The 27,936-nt window shown below is 30.7% G+C and overlaps 4 protein-coding genes across 4 annotated transcripts in view; 2 read left to right on the top strand and 2 right to left on the bottom strand.

The window, feature by feature from the left end:
- The first annotated feature begins 16,945 nt into the window (after positions 1-16,945).
- LOC102585835 (3-hydroxyacyl-[acyl-carrier-protein] dehydratase FabZ-like) lies at positions 16,946-20,249 on the top strand. Its single transcript, XM_006351734.2, has 4 exons — positions 16,946-17,367; positions 17,450-17,510; positions 17,711-17,855; positions 19,642-20,249. The coding sequence occupies exons 1-4, from the start codon at positions 17,148-17,150 to the stop codon at positions 19,891-19,893; spliced, it is 678 nt and encodes a 225-aa protein (XP_006351796.1). The 5' UTR covers positions 16,946-17,147; the 3' UTR covers positions 19,894-20,249.
- Positions 20,250-20,419: 170 nt separating this feature from the next.
- On the bottom strand, positions 20,420-21,478 carry LOC102586172 (chlorophyll a-b binding protein CP24 10B, chloroplastic). The gene is made up of 2 exons (XM_006351735.2): positions 21,167-21,478; positions 20,420-21,070 (listed from the first exon to the last, which is right to left on the bottom strand). The coding sequence occupies exons 1-2, from the start codon at positions 21,385-21,387 to the stop codon at positions 20,521-20,523; spliced, it is 771 nt and encodes a 256-aa protein (XP_006351797.1). The 5' UTR covers positions 21,388-21,478; the 3' UTR covers positions 20,420-20,520.
- Positions 21,479-23,359: 1,881 nt separating this feature from the next.
- On the top strand, positions 23,360-26,697 carry LOC102586506 (protein ROOT PRIMORDIUM DEFECTIVE 1). The gene is made up of 3 exons (XM_006351736.2): positions 23,360-24,085; positions 24,542-25,374; positions 26,156-26,697. The coding sequence occupies exons 1-2, from the start codon at positions 23,618-23,620 to the stop codon at positions 25,328-25,330; spliced, it is 1,257 nt and encodes a 418-aa protein (XP_006351798.1). The 5' UTR covers positions 23,360-23,617; the 3' UTR covers positions 25,331-25,374; positions 26,156-26,697.
- Positions 26,698-27,209: 512 nt separating this feature from the next.
- LOC102586836 (chlorophyll a-b binding protein CP24 10A, chloroplastic) overlaps positions 27,210-27,936 on the bottom strand; it is a 1,192-nt gene continuing 465 nt past the window's right edge. The window contains exon 2 of the mRNA XM_006351737.2: positions 27,210-27,866. Within this exon, the coding sequence (XP_006351799.1) occupies positions 27,317-27,866 (550 nt within the window). The 3' untranslated portion in view covers positions 27,210-27,316. The remainder of the gene's footprint in view (positions 27,867-27,936) is intronic.

Below are 27,936 nucleotides of genomic sequence, written 5' to 3' on the forward strand. Positions count from 1 at the left end.
TCCTTGCATTACTAATATCTAGAAATTCATGGTATTAGTAACACACCTTGATACACAATAGAGTTGCATAGCATAAAAAAGTATATCAAACAAGATATGTATCACTAACACAAAGTTAATGCATTCATTATTTTTGCTAATACACTCTATCAAATGACCGACCGCTAAGAGACTACGTTGGGGAGCTTGGGTAGTAAGGGGTATTTTTGAAATTGTCAGTTAATTTATCATTTCTTTCGTTTTTCTTTTCAGCTTAATATAGTTAATTTTTATTTTTTGTTTTCTTTTGAGCTTCTTAATTATTAATCAATTATTGCTTATTACTCCCTCTGTCCCTAATTACTTGTCCACATTTCCTTTTTTAGTTGTCCTTAATTACTTGTCTATTTTGACAAATCAAGAAAGAACAATTTTTTTTACCTATTATACCCTCAATAAATTACTTTGAAAAGGGTAGAACTTCTTGAAAATCTTAAGTTTTTAATTCATCTGCTTCATAATTAATAGGGGTAAAATGGTAAACTCACTATATCAATTATTGTTTTATTAATAGGTGTGTCAATTCAAAAGTTGACAAGTAATTAGGGACAAAGGGAGTAGTTAATTTTCTTTGTTATTAAGAAATATAATATTTTTAAAAGTAACAATAAAGGCATTATTGGAGCAAACTGTAAACTGTTAATGAAATATTTTTGTTCAATTTCACATCATTTAAAGATATGTTTAACCCTTTTTCGTTTTATATATCACATCATGCATATTTATCTAGATTCCAACGTTTTTAAAAAAAATATTATATCAATTATTGAATTAAGAAAATTGAAGGACGTTTCTTCGATCCCTTAAAGGGACCCACAATTTTTCGATGTAATCAAGTTCATTAATTTTGGGTCGATTGTATACCAAAAAACTAAGGTTGACAGTCAATTTTAATATTTTTTTTCAATTTAAACCTATTTTTTGTAGTGTCAATAATTTAATTGTAATATTAATTGCAGATTGGTAGGGCACCCCAAAATTTAGAGTTCATGAATTTTAATTTTCAAAGTTATTAAGTTTAAAATTTTATTCAGTAATTTATTAATATAAATATTAAATTAAAATTGGTAAATTCAATCGTACCCACAATCAATAAACGGGCTCGGACGAAATTGGGACATTGGTTTAGTGCGTTTATGGTCTGGTAGCGGTACGGTAAAAGGAATAAACCACAAAGCAAATAGAGAAGTGACACATTGTAAAAAAAATAAAAATAGTTCTAATAAATTGACCACTCCACTAAGTCCCTAAGGACCCGTTTGGTAGGCGATATTAGATAGAATAATTCATGGATTAAAATTTAGTTCATCTAATACATTGTTTGGTTACTTTATTTAATTTAATCCAAGGATTGATTATCTGTCTTATGTGGTCTTATCTTATCCCTAGAAAATGAAGGGATAACTAATTCAAGATTTGTTAAACCTTGGATAAGACCCCTAAATGACTAAACTAACCCTTATTCCTTTTTTCTAAATTTCTTTTGTAATTTAATTTTCTTTTTATTTATAATGAAATGATTATAAATGTTCTTTTTTAATTCTCCAAATCCATTTAGTGTAGTTTAATGATTTCACTAATATTTTTTTCTCCATTTTTTCTTGAATTTTTTTTTATTCAAGATAGTTTGTCGATTACCCACTTGAACTATTTGTTTTTAAAAAAAAAAAAAAAAACTTTAGGTATTGAACAATTTAAGTAGTCTTAAATCTCTCTCTCTCTCTCTCTCTATATATATATATATATATATATAATTTAACTAATTAAATGGAATAGAAAAATCCTACAAAAAAAAATTGTCCAGTCCGGCGGTTATCTACCTTGACTCAATTACATGAAGTAAACACTCATAATAACACAAGGGTATAATAGGAAGGAAATTTTTTGTAGAGTTTTAAATCAAACACAAAATTAAGTGTAAAGTAGTGAACCAAACACTTGACAAAAAATAATCCCTGCACTACTAATTTCTGCATTACTAATCTCTGTATTACTAATCCCTGCATTATCAATGTTTGTACCAAACGACCCCTAAACATATAATATGCTTGGGCGGATGATATAACATAAGAGAAATGTTATTAAATTAGTGTTTTTTAAGAATATTAATAGTTAGAGGACTAAAATAATAATTCATATCAATTTTAAAATGTTTTCAATTATTATATCTTTTTTTGACGCTAGTGATATTATATACCATAAGTATAAATGTAAGTACGTGTCTGATTATTTTATTTTTTGGAGTAATTAATCAAAGTTTATTCCATCGAGGAAACTACGAAGAATGTAGCATGTTGGAATATCAAGTTTGGATTATTTTAGACCCAATTTGTTATGTTTGATCTTTTGGTAAAATGATTTATCCTCGCTGAATTTATTTATTATTGCTCGTATATATTTCCCTAGGTTAAAATATCATTTTATATTTCTACACCCAATTAGAAATTAGGAGTTTTCTTTTACCTGTTATAGACATTCTCTTTCACCACTTTATATTCAATTTTTGGGGAAACTACGAGAAAACACGCCAATTAAAGCATATATGCCAATTGAGAAGCTAATCATTAATGTGACGCATGGGGCTAATGAAATAATTCATCTCTTTCGGAATACAGTAAAGCCTCAGTAAATTAATATTCAGTAATTAATAATCTCTATAAAAGTAATTTTTTTTTTTGGTGCCGACTTGGGCTAATAGAAAAAATTATCCATTTTGATAAGATAATATATTTTCAGAAGACCCCTATATAAATATATGGTCTCATCAATGGATAATTTAATAATTCTTTAAAAGTACAAATATATAGTGAAATATAATTCTAGTGTTTTTTTTTCTTGTTAACATTTAAATCCAGTTGAGGCTCATCTCTAACTTTTCTTATTGCATAAAAAATTTTTAGTGTTGTCTTTTCGAACTGCACCATAAAATTGTGAAGAGTTCTAAATGCAATAAGTGTTTTATTTTGCATAACTAGTTGCAAATGTATTGTATCATCTTCAACTTCATCATCTACATTGTTTTTTTTTCCGTTGTTATCCACAATTTCTTCTAAGTAATGGACCTTTTCATCTGAGTAATCCAAAAGGTTATTGACATCAATTTTTTTGCGGTAACCGGGATCATTAATCATGACCTCAAGTTCATGAATGACGTTTTCACAAAACACTCTTTAAATTAATAATATTAATTTATCTATTAAATAATACCTCTATAAGATAATAATATTTCATGATCCCACCTATATTAATTTAATGAAGTTTTACGGTAAATGACACTTTTAATTAACCACATTCTTTAAGAAACTACTCATTTTTTAGAAAATGAGTACTTCATTTATTCCTATTTATATGTGTGCTTATTAAAAATAAATATTCTTAATATATACTCCCTCTGTTCCTAATTACTTGTCCACTTTTGAATTGACACACCTATTAAGAAAATAATTATTGATATAGTGAGTTTACCATTTTTCCCCCTATTAATTATGAAGTGGATAAATTAAAAACTTAAGATTTTAAAAAAGTTCTACTAAGTTTTACCTTTTTCAAAGTAATTAATTGAGGTAATAGGTAAAAAAAAAATATCCTTTCTTAATTTGTCAAAATGGACAAGTAATTAGGGACAACTAAAAAAGAAAAAGTGGACAAGTAATTAGGGACAGAGGGAGTACTACTTATCATTTCATAAAATTTATGCATAAATTACAATATTCTTCCAATTATATCCTCAAGAATTATTAGCCTTTAATATATGAATTTGATCGATATAAGAAATACTAAATGGTTAATTCATATTCATTGATTAATTTAATTAATCAAAATAAATTAATTTATGTTCATTTATTGAAAACTTGACTTTAAGAGATTACTAAATAAAGGTACAATAATAAATTTACATAATTACTTAAGAGACGGAAAATCTAAAAAGTATGACATAATAGCAACGGAGGGAGTAGTGTTTTTACTTTTTACTAATTTTTCCCTAATCAAAGAGAAACTAAATTCTACTAGGTAATTACTTGGTTAGATAAACAAGCATGATTTTGAATAAATAAAATGTTTTTTTCTTGAAATCTTAAAATGCCGTTTATTTTAAAACCGACAAAATACACGACATGTTAGTCAATAGTCATAATTAGTAATTAAGCCATTAAGGTATCAATCTAACAACTTGACTTTAGTGTAATTGACACATAATTACATGTTTATACAACCAGAGGAGTTATCACGTCACTTGCGTAGAAATATCAAAATCTATTCAAATTGAGTCATGATTTATTTTTATTTTTTAAAAAGAAGGACGACCCACAAATCACAATAATAATTGGAAATGGATAATGTCGATGTTGATGGGACCTTGAATAAGCACAAATACGAGTTGTAATCTAACAAAAGTGTATTATTCAAACATAAATTATTATATAAAAGTATTTTTTTCGTAAATAATTTTTTAAAGTAAGCAAATTTTAAAAAATTGATGAATAAGCTGTAATTATATAGTAGAGTTTAAAAGTCAAAAAACACAAAAATAATTAAAATTCAAAATATCTTATATATGTATAAACATATAAATTATTTTCTTATCAATTTACACCATACAATTTTTCGATGTAGGAATTAGAAATATCAATGACCACGTTTTTTTCTTACTTTGACAAGTGTAAGTCCACCATATTCCATGCAACAAGGAATAATTATCGGTTAAAAGTAATTACAAAAAATTATTGGTGTAGTTGTTTGTTTTGTCTTGTGTGTGAAGAATGGTAAATTATTTATGTCTATGATTTGGATTAAATTCATGATTACCACCTTATTATTTTAATATTATATTATTGGACAGTACTTAAGTTAAAAATGAAAGAAAGGAACTTCGATAGCTTAACGTTATCCTAACTAAGGTTAATATTGGAATTAAGATGGAACTCTCTATGTTCCATTATAATTCATACTAAGCAGTCAACTATATATTAATCTATTATTAGATGAATTCAAAAAAATAAGAAAAAAAAATATTAATCAGTCAACTTAACTTTCGCAGCCAAGGAAAAAAAGAAGTAAGCAAGAAGCATTAATTTCCGTTATAGAAATATCTTACAAAAACTATAAATATATAAACAAGTTGTATGCAACTATTCTAAGCAGGCACTACACGTTACACTACAGTGTCAATGGCGCAGTTTTAGAATAAGAATTATTCAAATCGAATATTTTTTTATCACACAAATATCACAATAGGGGTCCTAAGGCGGAAATTGTCTATACGTTTTCCACTACAATTTCAATAAATGTTAGAACTATAAACTTATACTTTCAAAAATTCAATAAATTTAATATTTATAACTTTAAAAAAATCAAACCTATTAAGCTTAGTGAATCTTGAATTGGCCACGTCTAGGCTCTAACCACACTAGTACGTTGTACATAGAAAACTTTTATTAATTTCTTCAATGTAAATTCGGTAAAATTGTACCACCACTGGTTAAAATGCAGTAGTACGTTGTACATTGAAGATTCGTAAAATCCAAAAAAGATAAACAATAATTTGTTTTAATTTATGTGACACCGTTTCAATTGACATAAAAAAATAATTTTAAAAAAAATATTTTAAAAATTTATGATTTATAACAAATCTTGTAATTTGTGTAACTATAAATTAAATCATTTCAATTATATTAAAAGAGAATTTTTAAATTTGATTTTTTTAATTAGTAAAATGTGATGTATTTTTTTTTTTGAACGAAATAAAAAAATAAAATATCACAAAAATTGAGGCACAAAAACTAATAAATAAATGAATAGCTGAAAAGTCGTCTATCAAATGTCATCATATTAGTTAGGTGAAGAACGCGTTCCACTTGAGAAATAGTTAGCCAATTTGCATGAATTACGTGAATTGATCAAAAATATTCTCAGTCTATTATATTATTTTGAGATGTTCAATAATATTTGTTCACTTTATAAAATTAATGAATAATTTTACACTAATTTTTAATTTATTCTTATCATTAATTATAGTTATTTCTCTACATTTTTTAAGACATTGTATTTATTATATTCAAAGTGTAATATAATAAAATTACCCTTCTATTTATAGTTTCTAAGAAGTATACAAAGTCAATAATAATTATTTATAATTAGGCACTATATAATAAAGTCAACGTTGACTTAATCAGGATGAGTGAAAGATACATTCACCAGACAATGCTTTGTCTCCTACTGTAAGGAGCTTCCCAATGGTACCATCTCCCTCTGATTCCGCCACTAGCTAGATGTAGTGGCGGAACTAGAGGGAGCTACAAAGGGTGAGCAGCAAAAATGACGGATTTTCTTTTTTTATAATATGAGGAATTCAATTCCTATTAATAATGTGAGAGTTCAAATAGTCAACTAATTGAGCTACTAAGATTTTTAATGGATAAGTCAAATTGAATATGAATAGATTGAAAATAATTAAATACAAATTGATAAAATATTTAATTTGTCTTTATAGTTAGTTACTTAAATGATAAACATTTTATTAAAAGGTGAAAATTCTTAAAGAGTAACAAAAATAAATTTATGTTTAATCAAAAAATGAGTTATCCATATTTATCTCTGGCTTCAAATTTATAAGGTGAGAACAAAAGCCAATATTTATAATTTATAAGCTTAGATTCTAAAAATTAAAAAACATTGAGGATTGGAATGACTCGAGGGCTAAGTAGGCCTAACAGCTCGTTTTGCATCGCAGCAAAAAACTGCTTATTTTTAGAAGCATTTTTAAAAGTAGTTTTTCAGAAAATTGCTTTTAAAAAAAAAGCAATTTTTATTTGGCAAATTCATTTGAAAAGTGTTTTTGATAAGCAATTTGTGTTTGACTAAATTTTTTTAAAAAAAAATGTGTTTTTGAGAGTCAAATTACAAAAAAGGGCATGTAGCAATGTGCTTTTAATATTAAGATTATTTTATAGAGATAAACTATTTTAAACATCTAATTCACAAACTTTAACTACATTTTTAATTTAATTATTTAAAATATACATATTAAATTTTTCAATCAATATTATACATAGATAAATATTGTTGAAAAATATTGAAAAGAAGAATCCTTTTACTATTTATTACCTATTTTTTGGATTCAATCTTAGTTTTTTTTTTTGTTATAATACTCTAAAGTTTTAAAATTTTCAAATTAAAATAAAATAATATGTAAACTAAGAAAAGAAAGTTTTGTTATTTGTTACTTTTTTGGGAGAGTTTAAATCTTTAATTGTTATTTTTTCTCTTTTTTAATCCAACAGAAATATCGTTGTTACTTTTATTTCTAATTCTGTAAAATAATACATAAAGTAATATATACAATATAATATATAAAAAATAATATAAACATAAATAAAATAAAAATTTTATTATATATATTTTTTTAAAATCTTGAAATAAAAATCATTCAAACTTATTACATATGTGGGTTAATTAATAAGGGATATATGATAAATATGTATATATGTAAGAGATATTTTAGTCTTAAAAAATAATTTTCTATTTCTGTTTTTTTTTTTAAAACAAATTTTTTTAGCTTCTTCCTAACCGTAGAAAAACAACTTCTTCTTCCATTTAATAGCAGTTTTAAGATTTGCCAAACACTTAATTTCTCAAAATAAGTATTTTTTCTTTTAAAAAAACACCTTTGACCTCTCAACAACTATGTCAAACACGCTCTAAGTGTCGATTCTGGAGTGACGGTGGAGTGGAGGCAAATAGCATGAAATACCAAATATGAAACTTATTTTCGTGCTTTTTAATTTTTTTAAAAAATTATTTTCCCGGAGAAAATATTATTTATAAATTTTTGACCAATCAAACATTCATAAATAAATAGAAAACAAAAAATATCTTCCGCTGAACCATTGTACACAAGTAGGAGTGTTCGTGGTTCGGTTTGGATCGGTTATTGATTAAAACCAAAACCAAATCAATTTAGTCGATTTTTTAAATTTCTAAAATCAAACCAAATGAAAAAGATAACCGTCGGTTTGGTTATTGTTGGTTGGTTCGGTTTGGATAAGTTTTTCTGGTTTATTCGGTTTGAAAGTAATAGTAATTTTTTTAAGGACTTACGTCGATAGACACAAACACTTAGCACATGAACAATCCACATTAAAGCTATTGTCAATTCAATTAAGCAATTAAGCAATACCAGAGTTATTATTACACGAACAAAATGTTTCAATTAAGAGAAAGTTTGACTATTTTATGTGAAGTAGGGTAGGTAAAGACTAAAATGAAGTTTGATGGATTTGGACTTAGGATTGTTATAGTTGGGCTTGAGAAAATTGTAAACTTAAAGATTTAAGTTAATTAAAATTTAACAAAATATTTATATTTTATTTATGAATAATATATAAATAATTATAGAATTTATATATCTAATTTATCGGTTCGATCTGGTTATTTTTGCATTTTTTTTTAGTAAAACCAAAACCAAATCAAATAATATCGATTTTCAAAATTTAAAACCAAATCCAACGAAATTTCAGTTTTTTTAATTGGTTTGGTTAGAATTGTGGTTCGATTTGATTTTTTAACCATAACCATGAACAACCCTATAGCCAAAATCATTCTCATTTTATGAGAGTAGATCTATTTTGGTTCTTCAAATATAAATTTGAACAACTCTAATCCAACTATCTTTAATCCAACTAATAGAACAGTCTTAAAATTAACGATAGCTATAAAAACAAGCATTCTCCTTTTTAGCAAACATGTTACCCGAAAAGGAAATAGAGCTTTTTTTTTTCTTTTTTATTTATTTATAATCGCCATTAATTTCAGTTTTGTTAGTTGGATCAAACATTCTCCTTTTTAGCAAGTTTAACGGACTAAACTATGTTCAAAGGTTATATTTAAAAACAAAAATATACCTACTCGTATAAATAAGCTAAGGGATAATTTTAACTAAAAATTCTAAAAGACACCCTAGGTTCACATTATATTTATGCACAATGGTGGAGTTCATTTTAGTCAAAGTTCTCCAATGTGAAAGGAATTAGCATATTAGTGGTCATGCATATAATTTAATTAATGGGAATCCTAGCTATTTAATTTACTCAATTTTAATTTACTGGCTGTCAGCATCTAGATAATAAAACAAATGACTTGTGAGAAAATTGTTCAATGATTTGGCATATTAGTACTATTGATTGATTGTTTATTATGAATCATGATTATTAGCCACCACTGAAGAAATTAATTTGACTTGGTAGCTCAGTTACAAAATTGCCAGCATACAATTGGATAAGTAATTGACTAACGTCTGACTTTATGAGTAGCAAATATTGATTTGGTACCATGAGATGTAGATAAAAGAAAATTCAACTATATAATATATCTATGAAATTTCTTTTCAACCTAAACATGGATATTCCTTGTTCATTCTTATCCTCATGCAAAAACAAAATTAGCTAGGTTGGTTAGTGTCTTCTATACTCTATAGTCTTATACTATTCAAATTTCAAAAAATACATTAAATATTAAAAGAAATAGAAATTGCGTTTTATATAATTATAAATCATGAAGAAAAAAACTTGTTTTAATTGTACGATAGATTAAGCTTATTAATTCTAGCAAGTATTCTCACTGATTATTTTGGAAAAAGAGTACTAATAAGATAAATATATGTAATTTAAAACTTGATTTAGATCCGTTACGTGACAGTATTATATTGCTACTGTACTTTTTTTTTATCTTTGTAAATTGTAAATTAATCCTAAAATTAAAGTGACTTTGACTAAAGCTCCTTTTGACATTTTTAAAATTAAAAAATCAGACAAAAGCTAGAAGACAACGGAGCAACGTGGAAATTGCACATGAGTTAGCTATTTTAATTTGAAAAAAAATGTTGGAACGCAAAATAAATCTAGTGGGAGTAGTATATTTTGGACTTAAAAGATTTAATGCAATTAAATAGAGGGTTGGAATAACCAAATCCTACTTTGCTTACTCCATTACTAATTGGAAGTGTAGATGGTCAGAGATAGCACCAAATATTTACCCCTAATTTTAACGGATTGGGTACCAAGTGCACATATAGTTGATTTTAAATAAAATCACCATTTGAAGTCCTCATAAGAACTTACTGATGGTAATTAATTTTTTTGGTAGATTTTTGTACCACCTATTCAATTAGAGAAGACTTGTTTAATTTTGGGGAAACATTTTTAAACAATTTCTTAAGAAAGTGTCCAGCATGATTCAAATATTATTTGTGTACTACTTAAAATGTTAATAATAGTAATATCTATCCAATTAATTTCAGTACTATTATTTTGTTAAGTAATAAGTTATATATTATTGTGATTTTTAATTGTTTCGCAACAATATATAGGATCAATTATGTTGAAGAAAAGTGGGAGAAGAAGCGATATAATTTAAAGAAGCGACAATTTTATAATTTCGAATCATAATATTCATAAGTTATATCCAAATATAACTTCAGTTTCTAAAAAACTTATATTCGTCTTACTTGGTATAAGCTCGACTATTAATAAAGAACAAAAATTAAAGACAAGATCATTTAAAGAGCAAAACGTGTAATTTTATGTATTACTATTATCACCAAACCTTTTCGCAATATTACTAACACCACTTTCCTGATAGTGGATTTTCAATGGAACTGGAAAGTTAGGCCAAAACTTGTTATAGAATTTAACATTTATAGAATATAATTATAAGGAGAAGTTCTGAATTCGAGGATTAATGTGTATATTGAGGACCAGTTATTTTTTTGAAGGCTAATAGCCTCCAATGATTTGTTGCCCAAGTGACAAAGCTGAGATGTGAAGACTTTTAGGATCAAATTTCTTAAAATAACTATACTTTATTTACATTTTTTTATTGCAGCTAACTTATATTATTTTCTAATTGTACTAGATTACTACTGAACCTACGTGTATGTGCATTGCAACATTTTAAAAAGATGTAAATACAGTATATTAAACTGAAAGTAATACGTTACTACACGTTTCATACATACCTACATTAATTAGTCAAGATTTTACATTATTCAGTTAATTAATTATTCTTTGTGGTACATGCACAGATACTTAGAACGAAAAAAAAAAGTCACACCAACCAATTTTTTTTTCTTAGCCACAAAATTGTTATTTTAAATATTTTTTTAAACAAGACAGCACTATGAGAAACATTTTTAAAATTTTCTTAATAGAAACAGCACGTGTATGTTAAGTTGTAAGAACCTCATTGTCTGCTTTTGATAATGGAGAATACTGTTCCCTTTTACTTTCTTGAAATTAAGAAGGAAGAGAGTAGAAAATTATTTGGTGGAAGGGGAATTCGATTTTGAATCATTTATAATTAATAAAAAATTTAATTCCGCCTCTGATCACTAGAAGAATATCTTGCAAAATCTTAATATATCATGTCAAGTACATCAATTGTAACAATAAAAACACTAAGATCAAGATATATATTTACTCCATTCTAAAATAAATATTTTTTCATCATGTTAAATAGTTTCTCGGTGACATAAGTATAGAGTCATAAGATAAGAGAAGATAGTAATTTTACGATATGATCTTGTAGAAAATAATTTGATCGAGATATAAATGATAAAATAAAATATGTTACCCAAAAAGGAAATAGCTAACTAAGAGATAGGAGGGAAATGAGTGGGCATTTGACCATGTTTGTTAATTATGAAAATTTTAAAAAGTAAGTTTTTATTTTAAAAATAAAACATGATATTTGAAAATTAGAACTGATTTTAATTATTTGTGAACAATTTAAAGTGAAAAAAATGAAAGCACATATTGTTATCTTTCAAATTCTTAAAAATTCTGCAAGTCGTAGAGTTTAACTCAAAAATAAATAAAATGAATCATGTCATGTGCATTGAAAATTTGAAACTGCTCTATTTAATTCTACCTTTATTTTGCATTTTTCTGTTTTTTCCTTTCATTGAATAGCACACTCTTTCTCCCTTTTAAAAGTGCTTGAACTTGGGGGTGGGCTTAGGCCAACCCAAAATTAACATTAAAATTAAAATTCAAACTTTTTGGGCCTATATGTAAATGACATATATATATGGAAAAATTTAGAAATCCCACCTTTTAGTTTACTTATTACCATTATCCCCTATAAGTTTTACAAATTTCCAAAATCCCTCATTTTCGCGCATCAGATTAATGTATCAGCGCTTATATTATTGTATCTCGCGCATCAGATTAATGTATCAGAGCTATATAAGTGTTGATACATGCGCGAGATACAATAATATAAGTGTTGATACATTAATCTGATGTGCGAGATACAATAATATAAGCGCTGATACATTAATCTGATGCGCGAAAATGAGGGATTTTGGAAATTTGTAAAACTTATAGGGGATAATGGTAATAAGTAAACTAAAAGGTGGGATTTCTAAATTTTTCCATATATATATGTCATTTACATATAGGCCCAAAAAGTTTGAATTTTAATTTTAATGTTAATTTTGGGTTGGCCTAAGCCCACCCCCAAGTTCAAGCACTTTTAAAAGGGAGAAAGAGTGTGCTATTCAATGAAAGGAAAAAACAGAAAAATGCAAAATAAAGGTAGAATTAAATAGAGCAGTTTCAAATTTTCAATGCACATGACATGATTCATTTTATTTATTTTTGAGTTAAACTCTACGACTTGCAGAATTTTTAAGAATTTGAAAGATAACAATATGTGCTTTCATTTTTTTCACTTTAAATTGTTCACAAATAAGGAGAATTAGCAATAAATAGCCCATAATTAAATAGCATTTAATAGACCCAAAAAAAGGAGCACAAATTAGCCCATATTAATAGACGGCTACTAATAGGGTTTTTTTTTTTTAAAAAAAAATTCTTGTGAAACTGACCGCCACGCAACATTAAAAACGGAACGTGGGAAACCATATAAACTCCCCATATTCAGTATCCATAAACTCCATTAATTCATAAAAATTCATGTATCCAATACAAAAATTCAACGAGGTTCTACTACAAACATCAACAAATAGATGGCATCTTTTATAGTGTTGATTCATCATAGTGGAGATTGGAATAGCGCAAATAATTTTGTAATTATTCCATGGAGGGGGTGGGTGGTTATTACAACAGACATTGATTTCAACGGATTCACTCGTTTGATTTCAAGCCATCTAAATGTCGATACTTTCTTGAATTCGTTAGATTTTCATTATAAAATTGATGACAATTCTATGTCGATGTTGATACGAAACACTATGGGATTACAAGTATACATCGAATTAAAGAAAGGTTCAGAAAACTTCAAAGACTATCCATTGCGCATAACGTGGAAAGCCATAGATATTCATCATACACTTTCAATTGATGGAGAAGAATATGGGGAGGTCAATACCCAAATAATAGTTCATGGTAACACCAACACATACAATTTGAATGTAATTGAGCATGGCTGCTCGGGAGATTGCATATTTTATCTATTATCAAATGATTTGGTTTTTATTACGTGAATGAACAATCATGTATACAATGCATTAATGTATACATATTCGTGTATTCATTCACTAAAAAAGTAAACACTGAATCGAATGATCTTTTATCACATGAATGAGTTTTTATCACGTGAATGAACAATCATGTATACAATGCATTCATGTATACATATCTTTGTATTCATTCACTAAAGCTTTGTATACATTTCATATTCTTCCTTTAGTGTGTAAATGAGGATTGCACTTGGAAATTAAAATGCTCAGCAATTACACACATAAAAAAAATTCAAAGTTAGACGATTCATTGCTGAACACACTTATCCTGCAAATGATAGACTAATGTCGCAACGAGTTGCTACCTCAATTATACTTGGAAGAGAAATACAATACAAATATCATGATCCAAAAGTTGTATACAATGCGAGAGACATAATTACTGATATGCATAAATAATTTGGACTTGATTTGACATACTGAAAAGCACATAGAACAAAATTAAAAGCATTAAAAATGGTTAGAGGTGATCCCAAATAGGAGAAAAAAAAGGAACAAAGATCCACATGCTGCCACCAAACTTAAAAATAATTAATTTAAATAGAAATAACTTCCCATGGAATAACGTGGGCTAAATTATGCCAATTTTAATTTTAAAAAAACATTGTTTTTGTTATAAAAATAAAAAGGGGCTAAATGTTGCCAATTAATAAAAAGAGATTACATGTTGTGTCATTTTTTCGTATTGAAATCTAGAAAGTTGAATAGTAATATGTAGCCTTTAATATGTAAGTTGGTCAATTTTCTTATTATCTTATTACCACTACTGGAAAAACTATTTAACTACACATACATCACTACCATATATACAATATTTATCTCTAGTTTAAAACAATTACACATACTATCACTTTTTATAGTTATACCATATATTTTAAAAGATTTAATCAGATACAAAAATCCTTTAAATATGATATTGAATTATTATCTTAAATTTAAACTCCTTACTTAATGACCCATTAACAAGTCAAGGTCTTATACTCACGTCTACCGTCTCCCCCATTCCCACATCCATCAACCCTCTTTCATTCCTAATTGATGATACTTGACATCTATTGCCTCTTGACTTCATTCTCAACCCAATCTGCCGAATTGCTGCATAACTACTGCTCTTCAATTAGGCATATGCAACCCTTTCCCAAAGCTAAATGTCACAAGGACTAATCCAGCGGTTGGAGTAATATCACTGGATTCAACAAACTTTTGGATCTATGATGTCGGAGGAATGTCACATGCAAGCATCATTGGATTCAAATTAAAATGCTTTGTTGCCAGAAGAATTTTGAATTTTCTTACCTTTTTTTTAGATTAATGATAAAATCGATATTCTACCGTCCTGATTTGTTCCTAAATTAGTGCGTTTCAGTTATATTATATATTTTGATATACATAATTATTATATATCCGAGATACATATCTTGTAGGAGGAATGTCAGATGCAAGCATCATCGGTTTACAAAATGCTTTGTTGCCGGAAGAATTTTGAATTTTCTTACTTTTTTGGATTAATGATAAAACAAATACTCTACCGTCGTGATTTGTTTCTACATTAGTGTGTTTCAGTTATATTCTATATTTTGATATATATAATTATATGTATATGTTATTATGTATCCGAGATACATGTTTTTGAATATAATGTATAAATTAATATTAGATATATATAAAAGATACATGAAAGTAAAATTAGATCATATAAATAGATACATGAAATTAATATTTGATCATATAAATAGATACATGAAATTAATACTAGACCCCTATAACAAATGCACAAAATTAATACTAGATACTTCTATGATACATATGAATGTATTTGTTTGATACTCATGTATCTAAGTGTTTAGTTTGTTGAATACATTATATATTGATAATAGATACATCAAATTAATGATTTATTATTTTAAGGATAATAAAATGAAATTAATCAAATTACATAACCAAAATATACATGTTTTTGTCTTTTATTAATAATATTAATGAATTTTATTATTTTCAAATAATAATAAAATGAAATTTATTAAACATAGATATACTTCCTGATTTCTGCCTTAAATTTAAAGGATTTGATTAATTTAAATTCAAAATTAATCGTCCATATATTCTGAAAATCCTCAATTACTCCACTAATTAAGGAAATCAGTTACAATCAACTAATTTAAATAAATAAAATACGTATCTCAGTTTTAAAATTCGGCAGATTCATGTATCTCACAGATTCAAACTCATGTATCCTAATCATGAAATATGGTAGAGGAAGTAATATTTAAAACTATTGGGAATCTTAGTAATTAGGACCTAGACTAGTGAGATTTATGTAGTTTTCCCTTTTAAGAACCAGTTTTAGACTTTTTAGGGACTAATTCCCCAAAATTAATACACATTTTTCTTGTAGTATTCGTTTCTGAAGTCAACAACTTATGTTGATCAAGAAATTTCATTTTTTTTGCTAAACGTTTTATATATTTCACATAGGTATGTATTTTTTTTTTATCAAGAAGAAAATTGATTTTGATTTGATTTCTTTATTTGAGAAGACTAAACTAGCTAAAGATAAATAAAATAAGATAATATTTTATTATTTGAAACCTTCTTTCATTGATTAATTAACATTTCGTATATTTATGAGAAATCTAGCTCAACTTATTTTATTTTATTTTTAAATTTGGGGGCGATGTTTTGAAATGAAACGATTCGAACTGCTAAAAAATAAGAATAAGTTATGTTTTAAAAGGTAATAGTTAGACCCGCCTAACAATGGTACCAAAAAGAAATGTTCCCTTTAATGAATAAGGAGTCACTATGTTCAGCCAAATCAAAAATTCAATTTAAAATCAAATTATCCCTTGAAAAGTGATTAATATTTAGTAGTAAAAATTAGTTTTGCCTTCAAAAAATTGTTGTTATGTTGAACATTATTGATGAAATAGATAAAAACAAATAATCTTATAAATGAGATAATATTTTTTTTATATTTACGTGGAACTAATATTTTTTTATATTTTTGGAGGGACATTTCCAAGAGGATTCACACTACTGAAATCAAAGGGTTAGATCATAGATGACAAAAATCAAACTCAATTCGTTCAAGCTTAGGTGGGTAATTGACCCATTTATTTTCTAGTTCGACTCATTGTAACCAATTGAAAATTGAACTAATATGTAGTTCAGATTTACTCACGGAGAATTTTTTTTCAAAATATATTTAAAGAGACATATTTTTATTTTATATGATATATAAAATCATAATAAAAAATAATAATTTTATTAAATACTAAAAATTAATAAATAAATAATTCAATTTATTTTAGCCCGATCAAATTCAGCCAAATAAAGACCCCTTTAGGTCCAACCATCCCACAACTCAGGTTGGTTAGCCAAACAACTCTGTGTATAGATTGGTCACACTAATAAGGTTGTTCAACTTGTTCGGTTCTTCCAAGTCTCATCAACCTTGTTATCTCCGCCTCCACTTCATTCTTCTCCTTCAAATCTCCTTCACCTTAAAGCCTAAAAACCACTTCGTTTTTGTCGCCCCCAATTCGTCTTCTCCAAAGACCCCTTTTTTTCAATGGCTTCTATGGCTATATCCCAATCTGTCTTTTCCACCCCCACTTCTCAAAGATTTGAGAATGCCTCTTTTCCATTGCCCTCATCGATGCTCAAACAATCTCTTGTTACCTTCAGATCTCATTCATTGTCCACCCATTGCAAGAAGATACGGAATAGTGTCATCACTAACTGTGCTGCTCCAGACAATGATTCCAAAATCGAAACCCCAATTGAATTGAGTATGCAATTAGTGCGTTTATTTGTTTTTTTTTTTTTTTGCTTTTGCTTGTTCTAATGTTTGGAATCTTGATTTGCTTACAGGGTACCCAGCATTTCCTACTGTGATGGATATCAATCAGATTCGCGAGGTTTTACCCCATCGGTATGCATTTTGTTATCTGTTTGTAAAAATGTTTGTTTGTTGTGTTTCATTAATGACTTGACACGATAAATTATTTAGTATTGGGGTATGAAATTGACGTGAATGGGGTTGGATAGATTTCTAGGACTTGTGGCCAACTAGTTTAGGATTGAGGCATAATGGATTGATTACTTTACTGATGAGAGCTGCATTGTATTCAGTTTTCCGTTTCTTCTAGTGGATCGAGTGATTGAATACAATCCAGGAGTGTCAGCTGTGGCCATCAAGAATGTGACTATCAATGATAATTTCTTTCCTGGACACTTCCCTGAGAGGCCAATCATGCCTGGTGTCCTCATGGTTGAGGTATGCTTATGACTTGTCTGTTATTCCATGAAACTGACTGAATTTCCATTTGCATTAGTTAAAGGTTCTATCTTTTCGGTTTCTTATTGAATGTGGTATAGCTTTTCAAAACTATGAAATTGGATGAATTAGTTTTCCTATCACCTATTTCAGATTTTAATGTCTAAACTTTTCCATATAGCATGTTGGTTCATGTTGTAATTAAACAGATAAGTGAAATCCGTACTTTGAGTTGCTCTTTTTGTGGCTTGGTTTTCAATATTACTTGGAAGAGGGATTCTAATGAGTTATGAAAGTTCACGAGATAATTGACCCACTGAGTGTTCCACAGTTAAAGAAAATAATAAATCTATTCAGAAAATGGGGCTAACTGGATGAATTGGACTTGAGCTTTTGACATATTTATTAAACCGGATTTTTCTTTGATCTCTTAGGTATCCACATAAAGATCTTTTATTATTTCAGAATTCTCTTCTACCTGAACTAATTAACTTTCTTTTCCCATCTTGGTTCTTTTGTCCAAGTAAAATTGTGAGAGCCAGAAGATAGCTGAAATTTAATCCTCTATCAAAAAGAAAAGTGAAAGTGAATAGTATTTTATGTTCTGCTGACTGGAATTTTTTCTTATAATTAATGAATCTTTTATGACATTTTTCACTATGACCAAATTGTTCATAGGAAGAATCTCCTGGCATTTTGTGAAATTGGAACACGAGTGAAATGTTATTACAATAGTAGGATTTTAAGGGAAGCTTTTAAAACATCACATACTATGTACTAATTTGGGAAGAAAATCACATATTATGTCCTTAACCTTTTGCTCATTTCCTTTTTCATTATCTTCTTTGATTGTGAACATTCAGAGCTAGCTCCTGCAAATGCTTGAGTATTCTGGTTGAAAGAAAGTCATCGTCCTTTTATCTTCATACTCACTCGAACCTTTTGGAAGACGGTTATGCACTATTAAAAACCGTCATACTCATACCACAATTTAATAGTGTAGCGCACCAATTTTTGTCTCACATTTGAAAAAGACAGTATTTGTGATATCTATTACAAAGTGCTTAAACCGCCATGTGCTTAGACACCAAATTCCTCCTTAACTATTATGATATATCCTTATTGGAGCCTTCTCTAGTGGTGCTTCTTGATCCAAATGTCATTATAACATGGAAGATTATGTGCGTTAATTCTAGCAATATACAGGCTGTTCTGAAGCTGGATAATAGAAGTGGAAGTAGAGTAAGTCTAAGTGAAAAGGCAATAGCTTGATTCCATTGTTATCGTACAAAAAGCATGGAGGATCACACGTTGATGGCCTCAGAGAATGCTAAATGACATTAGTTACTGATAAAGCTGTACCTCCCCAGGTTTTCAATGGACCTATTCTCTATGACAGTGGGGAAGTCCTGATCTCCAGCCTTTTCGGATTTGTTCCTAACATATCAGTCTAATCTCAAATCGTAGAGTATTAGATTATCAGGATTTGGGTTTACTAAATACAGGCAGAACTACAACGTAAATCTTTCTTTGTAGATGGAAATTCTAGAATTCAATTTAACATGAAAAACTATTATAACAATTTATGAGGAAAAGGGAAGTTAATGGTATAGGTAGGATGAGTTGTATTGCAGAATTGTGCAAAGTTCATCACTTATTTTCTTCTTCTGTTTAACTTATTTAGATGGAGTTGTCTAAATTTCTACTTGTTTGGTTATCTTACCTTTGTTGCTGCAAGGTTTTAATTTTATCAAAGTCTGATGAGTGTCTGTTTCTATCAATCCAGGCAATGGCCCAAGTTGGTGGCTTGGTCATGCTCCAACCTGAAGTTGGAGGCTCCAAACAGAACTTCTTCTTTGCTGGAATAGACAAAGTAAGGTTCAGGAAGCCAGTGATCGCTGGAGATACTTTGGTAATGAGAATGACACTGATCAAGCTACAAAAACGTTTTGGAATAGCCAAGATGGAAGGTAAGGCATATGTAGGAGGGGATGTAGTCTGCGAGGGTGAATTCTTGATGGCTACGGGCAGTGAATAATGCTGTGAAAGCTACTACTAGGAAACTTTCCTAGCATCTAGATCAGTTCTTTCCTCCATCCAGCTGCCCCATTAATGTTAAACTAGGGAATCTCATAATTTTCTTTATCTGAAGAGTTGTTGCAATCTATGAGCTTTTGGTTTCTTTCCCTGCCAAAGATAAACAGGATGAATGTGAATGCCTGTATCTGTGACAAGGTCCCTTTCTCCTTGAGTGCATTGTTATGACAATCTTGATTCTGGTTGTATGATTATATTTATCTCATAATCCAGGAGGCAGTAAATAACTGACAATTCTGCCATCCTGGTTGAATTATTTAGTTGGTGAGAGTTTGTGCAGCATTTTAGTCAAATTTACATTTGTGACTGCAAATTATACTCATTCTTGAACTAGGTTCTTCAGTTTTAAGTCATGATTATTGAATAATTTAATTGGAACTTCTACTACCATATTGCTACCTCTGCATTGTTACAATTTATATACTGTCCCATTTGGGCCAGAGCATAAAGAATTCGTAAGAGATAACTGTCTCAAGAGGGAAAAGCTTGAAGTGACAAATTCAAGCTTTGGTTACTTTCTTTCTACATTCAACGACTCTTTTACAGTGAAATGTTTAATATGAATCTCTTACAAACCAAGAGCTCCAAGGGGTGTCTTCCCTTGTCCAGCCTCAAAATAGAAAATTAACATGGCTAACATAGCAAGTCTAGCATGCTTGATCTCAGCAAGCTTTAATCTCTCAAGCTTTTCTGTGTCGGGGACATAAACTCCATTGTTAAGTGTACCAGCTAATGCCAAAGGATCGAAGAATTTGCCACCAGGGTAACCCTGTTCGCCTGTGAAGTTGGCAAAGTTCTCAGCGGTTTTGGACCATGGAGTGGCCCAATCTATAGACTGAGAGTCATTGTCGAAGAAGTCGACCCATCTTTTGCTCTCAACCCAACCCATGAGGAGAAGCTGAGTGCCAAGAAGTGTGCCAAAAGAGAAAGGTGCAATAGCACCAGGATCAGCACCAGCCTCAAACCATGGAATGCCACTCCATGCTTGACCAACAAAGATACCCAATACAGCAGCCATTGCCCATCTGCCATGAATGAGCTCAGCTTCTCTGTACCATTTCAAGAATGCAGGGTCCTTGCCAAGACCAAGTGGGTCAAAACCAAAGTCACCAGGGAGCCTGCAGGTACAAAATACAAGGTTAAGCCTTTGCAACAGAATGAATGAAATAAGAGGAGGGGAGGGAATTAAACTGTGTATGTAAAAGTAAACTTACGAGCCATCGAGCCACTCGGGGTCAACCAAGTTGCCACCAGCTTTTACACCAGGAATCCAAGATTTCTTGGGAGCAACAGCAGCAGCTGCCACAATGAACCTCTTGGGAGTGGCAACTCTGGCAGTAACAGGAGCACCTAACAAGGCTTGAGTTTTCTTGCCACCAGTCAAGAAAGAGGAGCTCAAGCCATTTAGCACTGCAGCAGCAGATGTGGTGGTCATGTTTATTTTGGATAGTGGTAAACTGCAAATGCAAAGTTTCTGTTTTTGAATATTGAAGTGAGATTCCTGGTTATATGGTCATGAGATCAAAAGAGGGCAGATGGTAAGTAGCCAAGTAGGATAAATGAAATCTGCAGATGAAATCTAGTGGATAGATTTCGGACCAATGAGATGTTGAGCTCCATCTCTATGTCCCCTATTCGTAACCATACACGTGGACACCTCTACATGGGGTCTGTAATGCCCCTCTCTCAAATAAGAAGATATTGGGTTCCCTAAGAAAATGACATCTTAGTGAAAATAGAGAAAAAAAAAAGTTTGTAAATGACATTGCAGTAGTTGAAATTTGTGAGCGACAACTAAAAGTGAGGTTTGAGGACGGTAAAGTTTACACAGACCTTACTTCTACTTTGTAGAGATAGAGGGAGTGTTTTCCGAAGACCCTTAGGGGTTGTTTGGTTCGAAAACAAGTTATGTTGGGATTAGTTTTTATTGCTTGTTTGGTTTGTTGTATTATAACTAATAAGCATTGGATGCTTTCTAAGAATTAGTTATTTGTTTACGAAAATACCCTCTATCTTATTTAGCTTTTTATATATAGTTTTTTATAAAGTTTTTAGTTACTCACTCTTAAAAATAAAATCAAATGAATCTCAATTATTGATAAGTTTACTATCCACATGAATCAAAACTGGAGCAAGCTATTGAGGTTAGTGGGGAGCATCTTTTCTTTACCGTCATTAGCAAAAAATTAGACAAATATAAATGAATCAAAAGTGGAGCAAAAACTGCACAATAACAATAACCATAATTGAATTGAAATTTGGTAAATTTGATAACATTTCTCGTTGCAAAATTAACTTTTTAACCAATTGCAAAAGAAACAAAGTTCAAAAAGGACTCAAACAGTTGAATAATTTTATCAAACTAAAATTATAGATTTATTTGAAATTTATCAAAACAACATCTCATGAGCAGCAAAAAAATTTCAGCAACTTTACAAATGTGGAATAAAGATATGAAAAGTGATAATCAAATAGATTTCAAGAATATTCTTGTCATTTTGATTGTTTTATCCTAGGATAAGTTATCTTGGTATTGTTATTCCACCAAGAGGAAGGGATAACTTATCCCAGTATTATTTATTAATCCTGGGATCAGTTATCCCATACTTTGTAACCAAACAAAAAATAAAGAGGCACTAAAAAAGTTATTCCAGGACTATTTTCTCTTATCCATTACACCAAACGACCTCTTAGTTTTAAAAAAAAACCCTGCCAAACAATTTATGCAAATATGGGGGCAATCACAATAATACTGTTAATGTGAATTGGAAAGTGTTACATAACAAACAAGAGAAAGAACAGTAATGAAAACTAAATAATGCAATAATTGGTGCCAAAACATACTAGTGAAAGCCAAAATTGAAGATCAAGAAACTACAAGAGTAGTGAAAGCTTATCCCGCAGAAAGAGAGAACTCTCAACTATCTACTAACCTTGTACCCTAATGCATATCGTTTGATTGGAAACAAGTTATCCCAGGATAAGTTATCTTGGGGTTAGCTATCCTAGGATAACTTATCCTATTGCTATGAATTATGATATAAATGGTGGGATAAGTTGTCCCAAACATGACAACCAAACAAGATACAAAAACTTTATCGCATCACTATTTTCTTATCTCATCACTATTTATTTCTATCCCTCACACCAAACGATCCCTAAGATACTAGGTTTATTTTGTCATTTATATTAACTTATATGCGCAATAATTTAATATTAAACCATCAATGCATAGAACCTATTTTTCTAGTTATTGACTCCAAACTTAATCAACTTGCAAAACGTGACCCATGGACGTAAGTCTTAGGACAAGTCAAATTAAACATATGTACATTTCATCAAGAAACATTTCATGAAAAATATGTCCCATGTCATCAAGAACGCACAAACACATCCATATCTGCTCAATTGGGACAAGAGGCGAACTTTATAAACTTGTGCCTAATCCGGGAGAATCGAACCAATCGAGTTTACTTATTTTTTATTTTTTAAAAGAAGGCAATTTGAGTCATATTATAGGTGTTTAGTGTAATTAATATTTTCATTAATTCACCCCTTCCCCCAGTTCTTGTTTCCTTCCCTTCTGCAAAACCCACTGTCAATTGCCCTAGCCCCCAAACCATTTATGCAACCAAATTTTCTTACTCACAAGCCCAAACCCACATATGAATTTGTTAGAAAAATCTCTATTCTCAACCCTAAAATCCATAGCCACCCAAAACATTGTTTCACATTATCACAATCTTCAGCAACATAGAACCATAGTAAAAGTCCGTTTGAAATGGGTGAAAAACAGAGGTTTGGACCATATAATCGATGTTCAAACGGACCTTAAAGCAGCTTGTTTACTTAAAGACGCAATTGTGCGTTCACCAGTTGGGTATCTTACTGCTAAGTCGCTTGCTGATTCCCAAAAACTTCTTGGGCTTACAGTTCCTACACTTAGGTTTATTAGAAGATACCCAACTCTTTTTGAGGAGTTTCCTCACCCGAAGTACCAATCTTTGCCTTGTTTTAAGCTTACCCAGATTGCTAAAATTCTTCATGATCAAGAATTGAAGGTCTTTGAAGATAACCAGAGTGATTTGGTTGAAAGACTTTCCAAAGTTCTTATGATGACAACCAACAGAATGGTAATTCTTTTAACACTTTTTTTTTAATCATTTGGCTCCATATCTTGTTGCTAAAGAAGGAGCTTTTCTTGAGGATCTTTTTTTTAGAAGGTACTAAGTATTCTATGAAAACTGTAGTAAGACTGCGTTTCTTAGGATTATTGCCAATTTTGAATGTAATTATACTTCTGTTAATTCATTTTATCCATCATGTATCCAATGTGGAGGAACTAGCGGATTGCTATTAATTCGAAAATGCTTTGTATCAGATTGTGGTTTTGGTATATGGTAGTTGGTGGTGCAGAAAATTGGATCAATTTGTCTAAGTTGGGAAGACTCCCTGATGAAGCTTTAAAGTATCAAGATAAAATGCCATTTTTGTGAATTTCAAAATACAGTTCCAGTACTGCTCGTTTTCTCTATGTGGAGCTGTTTTCTTCCTCTCTCATTTATCAAATTTGATTTGAATATTTGCAGGTGGCGCTGCAATCATTGCATCCTTTGAAATGGGATTTAGGATTGCCTGATGATTTCGATAAGAGATTTCCAGATCATTTTAGGATAGTTAAGGGAACAAATGGGTTGGCTTGCTTAAAGCTTGTTCAGTGGCCAGAAAAATATGCTGTGTCAGAGTTGCAAAAGATGAATGATGATAGCAGCCCTCTGGCGGGGTATAGGGAATTTAAAAGGGGCAAAGCTGCATTAGAATTTCCCATGAGTTTCCCAAGGGGATATGGGGCACAGAAGAAGGTCAAGGCGTGGATGGATGAGTTTCAGAAGCTGCCTTACATCTCACCTTACGAGGATTCAAGGGGAATCGACCCTAATAGTGATCTTATGGAAAAGAGAGTAGTTGGGGTTTTACATGAGTTCTTGAGCTTGACACTATACAAGAAAACAAAGAGAAATTACTTGAGGAGCCTGAGAAAGGAATTATACCTTCCAGATAGATTTACTCGAATATTTACTAGGTATCCAGGAATATTCTACCTCTCACTCAAGTGCAAGACAACGACTGTGGCATTGAGAGAGGGGTACCGTCGTGGGAGACTTGTAAATCCACATCCTCTGACACGCCACAGGGATAAGTTTCATCATGTTATGAGGACTGGCTTAATTTACCGAAGCAAAGGAGTGGACATTTTGCCGCAGCTGGACAATGTGCTTGATGAAGAAGAGAATGAATTGACCGATGAAGAAGAGATTGAATTGACTGAAGAATGCGATGGAACTTCTGATGCAGAGACAGGTAGTGATGAAGACTAGGATCCCCTTAACATAGGAATTTCTATAGAGGAAAAGCTCTTGAGGTACCTTGACTTCTGATATTATCTCTCTTGAGTTGTTATATTAGTGTTGATTGAACTGGATATTATATGTATATAAATGTCATCTGTTATGTTAAAATGGAATCTCTACTTTAAGGTCAACATTGAAAATTGGCAACTCTTTTGGGTTCACTGATCAATCGTTATAGGTAGAAAGGATGTTCTTCCTTCTACATTTAACATCTATCTAGGGGTACATTTATATTGCTGTTCATACATGTGAGTTCCTCCATCCATTTTAATTTAGATAGCCGGAAAATGGATGTGAAAATATGATCAATCGTGGACATGTTGGCATGGTAAATTTTGAGAATTGGTACAACAAGGAAGGATATTTCAATTACACAACATTGACAGTTATAAACATATCATATAATGAAACAACAGAAAAGATGGTTATAGAAAATATTGATTTTTGATAAAGAAATTAGTTAGCACATATCTTCCTAGTCTAAGTATATTACATAGAACACAATTCTACATGGACCCAACCATTAAGCTGATATAACAGTTTTCTCGCCCATTTAATTGAGTTTTTTAAATTTGTATGGTTTATGTTCTTTTTGTTGATATATAACTCTCAGGCATAATGTATTTCTTCTAACTTGATTCCATATTCCAAGATTGTTAGAAACATTGTTCTTACGTCTGTTTAAGGAGGAAATAATATCTGTTGGAATGTTGGATACTGTTTGTTTTTTTGGTTTCTCTCTCTCCTATTTCTCTGGGATAAAGTCTTATTTGGGTTTCTTCTAAATTACAGGAGCAAGCATTTTACGTGACGCTTGGTAGTTGGTACCCTATTAAGTGGATTAGGATGCAAAGATATCCCACATATCCAGAACTAGAAGTGGAACTGTTTGACAATAAGTGATACTCCCTCTTGGAAAAAGTTATAAGAGATCTACACCTTGTACTTTGTGGTATATACCAAGATAAATAAAATTCTTTATGCTTGTGACCTGAAGTGGGAGGCTTCAGAGAGAACTTCTTTTGCTGTGATAGACAAAGGTTCAGGAAGCCAGTGGTGGCTGGAGATGCTTTGGCAATGTGAATGACACTGATCAAGCTGCAAAAAAGATTAGGAATAGCAAAGATGGAAGGAATGAGATATGTAGTAGGGGATGTGGTCTGTAAGGGAGAGTTCTTGACGGCTTCAGGCAGTGAGTAACAGGGCATATGTATTAGTCTATTACTAGGAAACTTTCTGGCACCTTGATCAGCTTTCTCCCTCCATCGTCCCCCATTAATGTTAAACTAGGGATTTTTTTTAAAGAAAAGATCATCTGAAGAGTAGTTCTATGAGCTTTTTGGTTTCTTTCTCTTGCCAAGGCTAAACGAAATGGTTCACAATGAATGCAAATTTCCTATATCTGTGAGTAAGGGTTCCGTTGTCCTTCCGTGCATTGGTATGATAATCCTTATTCTGATTGTATGAGCTTTTGGTCTTATAAACCAGAAGGCAGCAACTCACTGAGAATGCTACCCTTAGTTGCGTGGACTCTTCACTTTTGATGCCACACCCGTGTCGGATTCACCAAAAATACACTACTTTTGGCGAATCCGACACTCACCCGTTGACATTTTTGAAGAGTCCGAGCAACATAGATGCTACCTTCCTGGTTGAGTTATATTCTTGTGAAGGTTTCTGCTGTATTGATTTATGATCATATTTTTATTTGTGACTGCAAATTATACTTATCAGTGAACTACGTTATTCAAATGTTAAAAGTCATGATTCTTGAATCATTTGATTAGGGTTTTAACTACCATATCTCCGCCTCTGCATTGTTACAACTGTTAGTAAGATCATAAACTGTATGAAGGGAAGATTTTGAATTTTCTCAAGGGACAAAACCAAATTTTGGTTTCTTCTTTCTACATCCAGTGACTTTTTACAATGAAATGTTTAATATGAAACCCCTTACAAACCAAGAGCTCCCAGGGGGGTCTTCCCTTGCCCAGCCTCAAAATAGAAAATTAACATGGCTAACATAGCAAGTCTAGCATGCTTGATCTCAGCAACCTTTAATCTCTCAAGCTTCTCTGTGTCAGGGACGTAAACTCCATTGTTAAGGGTACCAGCTAATGCCAGTGGATCGAAGAATTTGCCACCGGGATAACCCTGTTCGCCTGTGAAGTTGGCGAAGTTCTCAGCAGTCTTGGACCATGGAGTGGCCCACTCAACAGACTGAGAGTCAGGGTCGAAGAAGTCGACCCACCTTTTGCTCTCAACCCACCCCATGAGGATAAGTTGTGTACCAAGAAGTGTGCCAAAAGAGAAAGGTGCAATAGCACCTGGGTCAGCACCGGCCTCGAACCATGGAATGCCACTCCATGCTTGACCAACAAAAATGCCCAATACAGCAGCCATTGCCCATCTTCCATGAATGAGCTCAGCCTCTCTGTACCATTTCAAGAATGCAGGGTCTTTGCCAAGACCAAGTGGATCAAAACCATAGTCACCAGGGAGCCTGCAAGTTCAAATACAAAGTTAAGCCACTGCAAAAGAATTGAATGAAATAGGGGGGGGGGGGGGGGGGG

This window comes from Solanum tuberosum, unplaced genomic scaffold (genome assembly GCF_000226075.1).
Source record: "Solanum tuberosum cultivar DM 1-3 516 R44 unplaced genomic scaffold, SolTub_3.0 scf00136, whole genome shotgun sequence".
Taxonomy (NCBI): domain Eukaryota; kingdom Viridiplantae; phylum Streptophyta; class Magnoliopsida; order Solanales; family Solanaceae; genus Solanum; species Solanum tuberosum.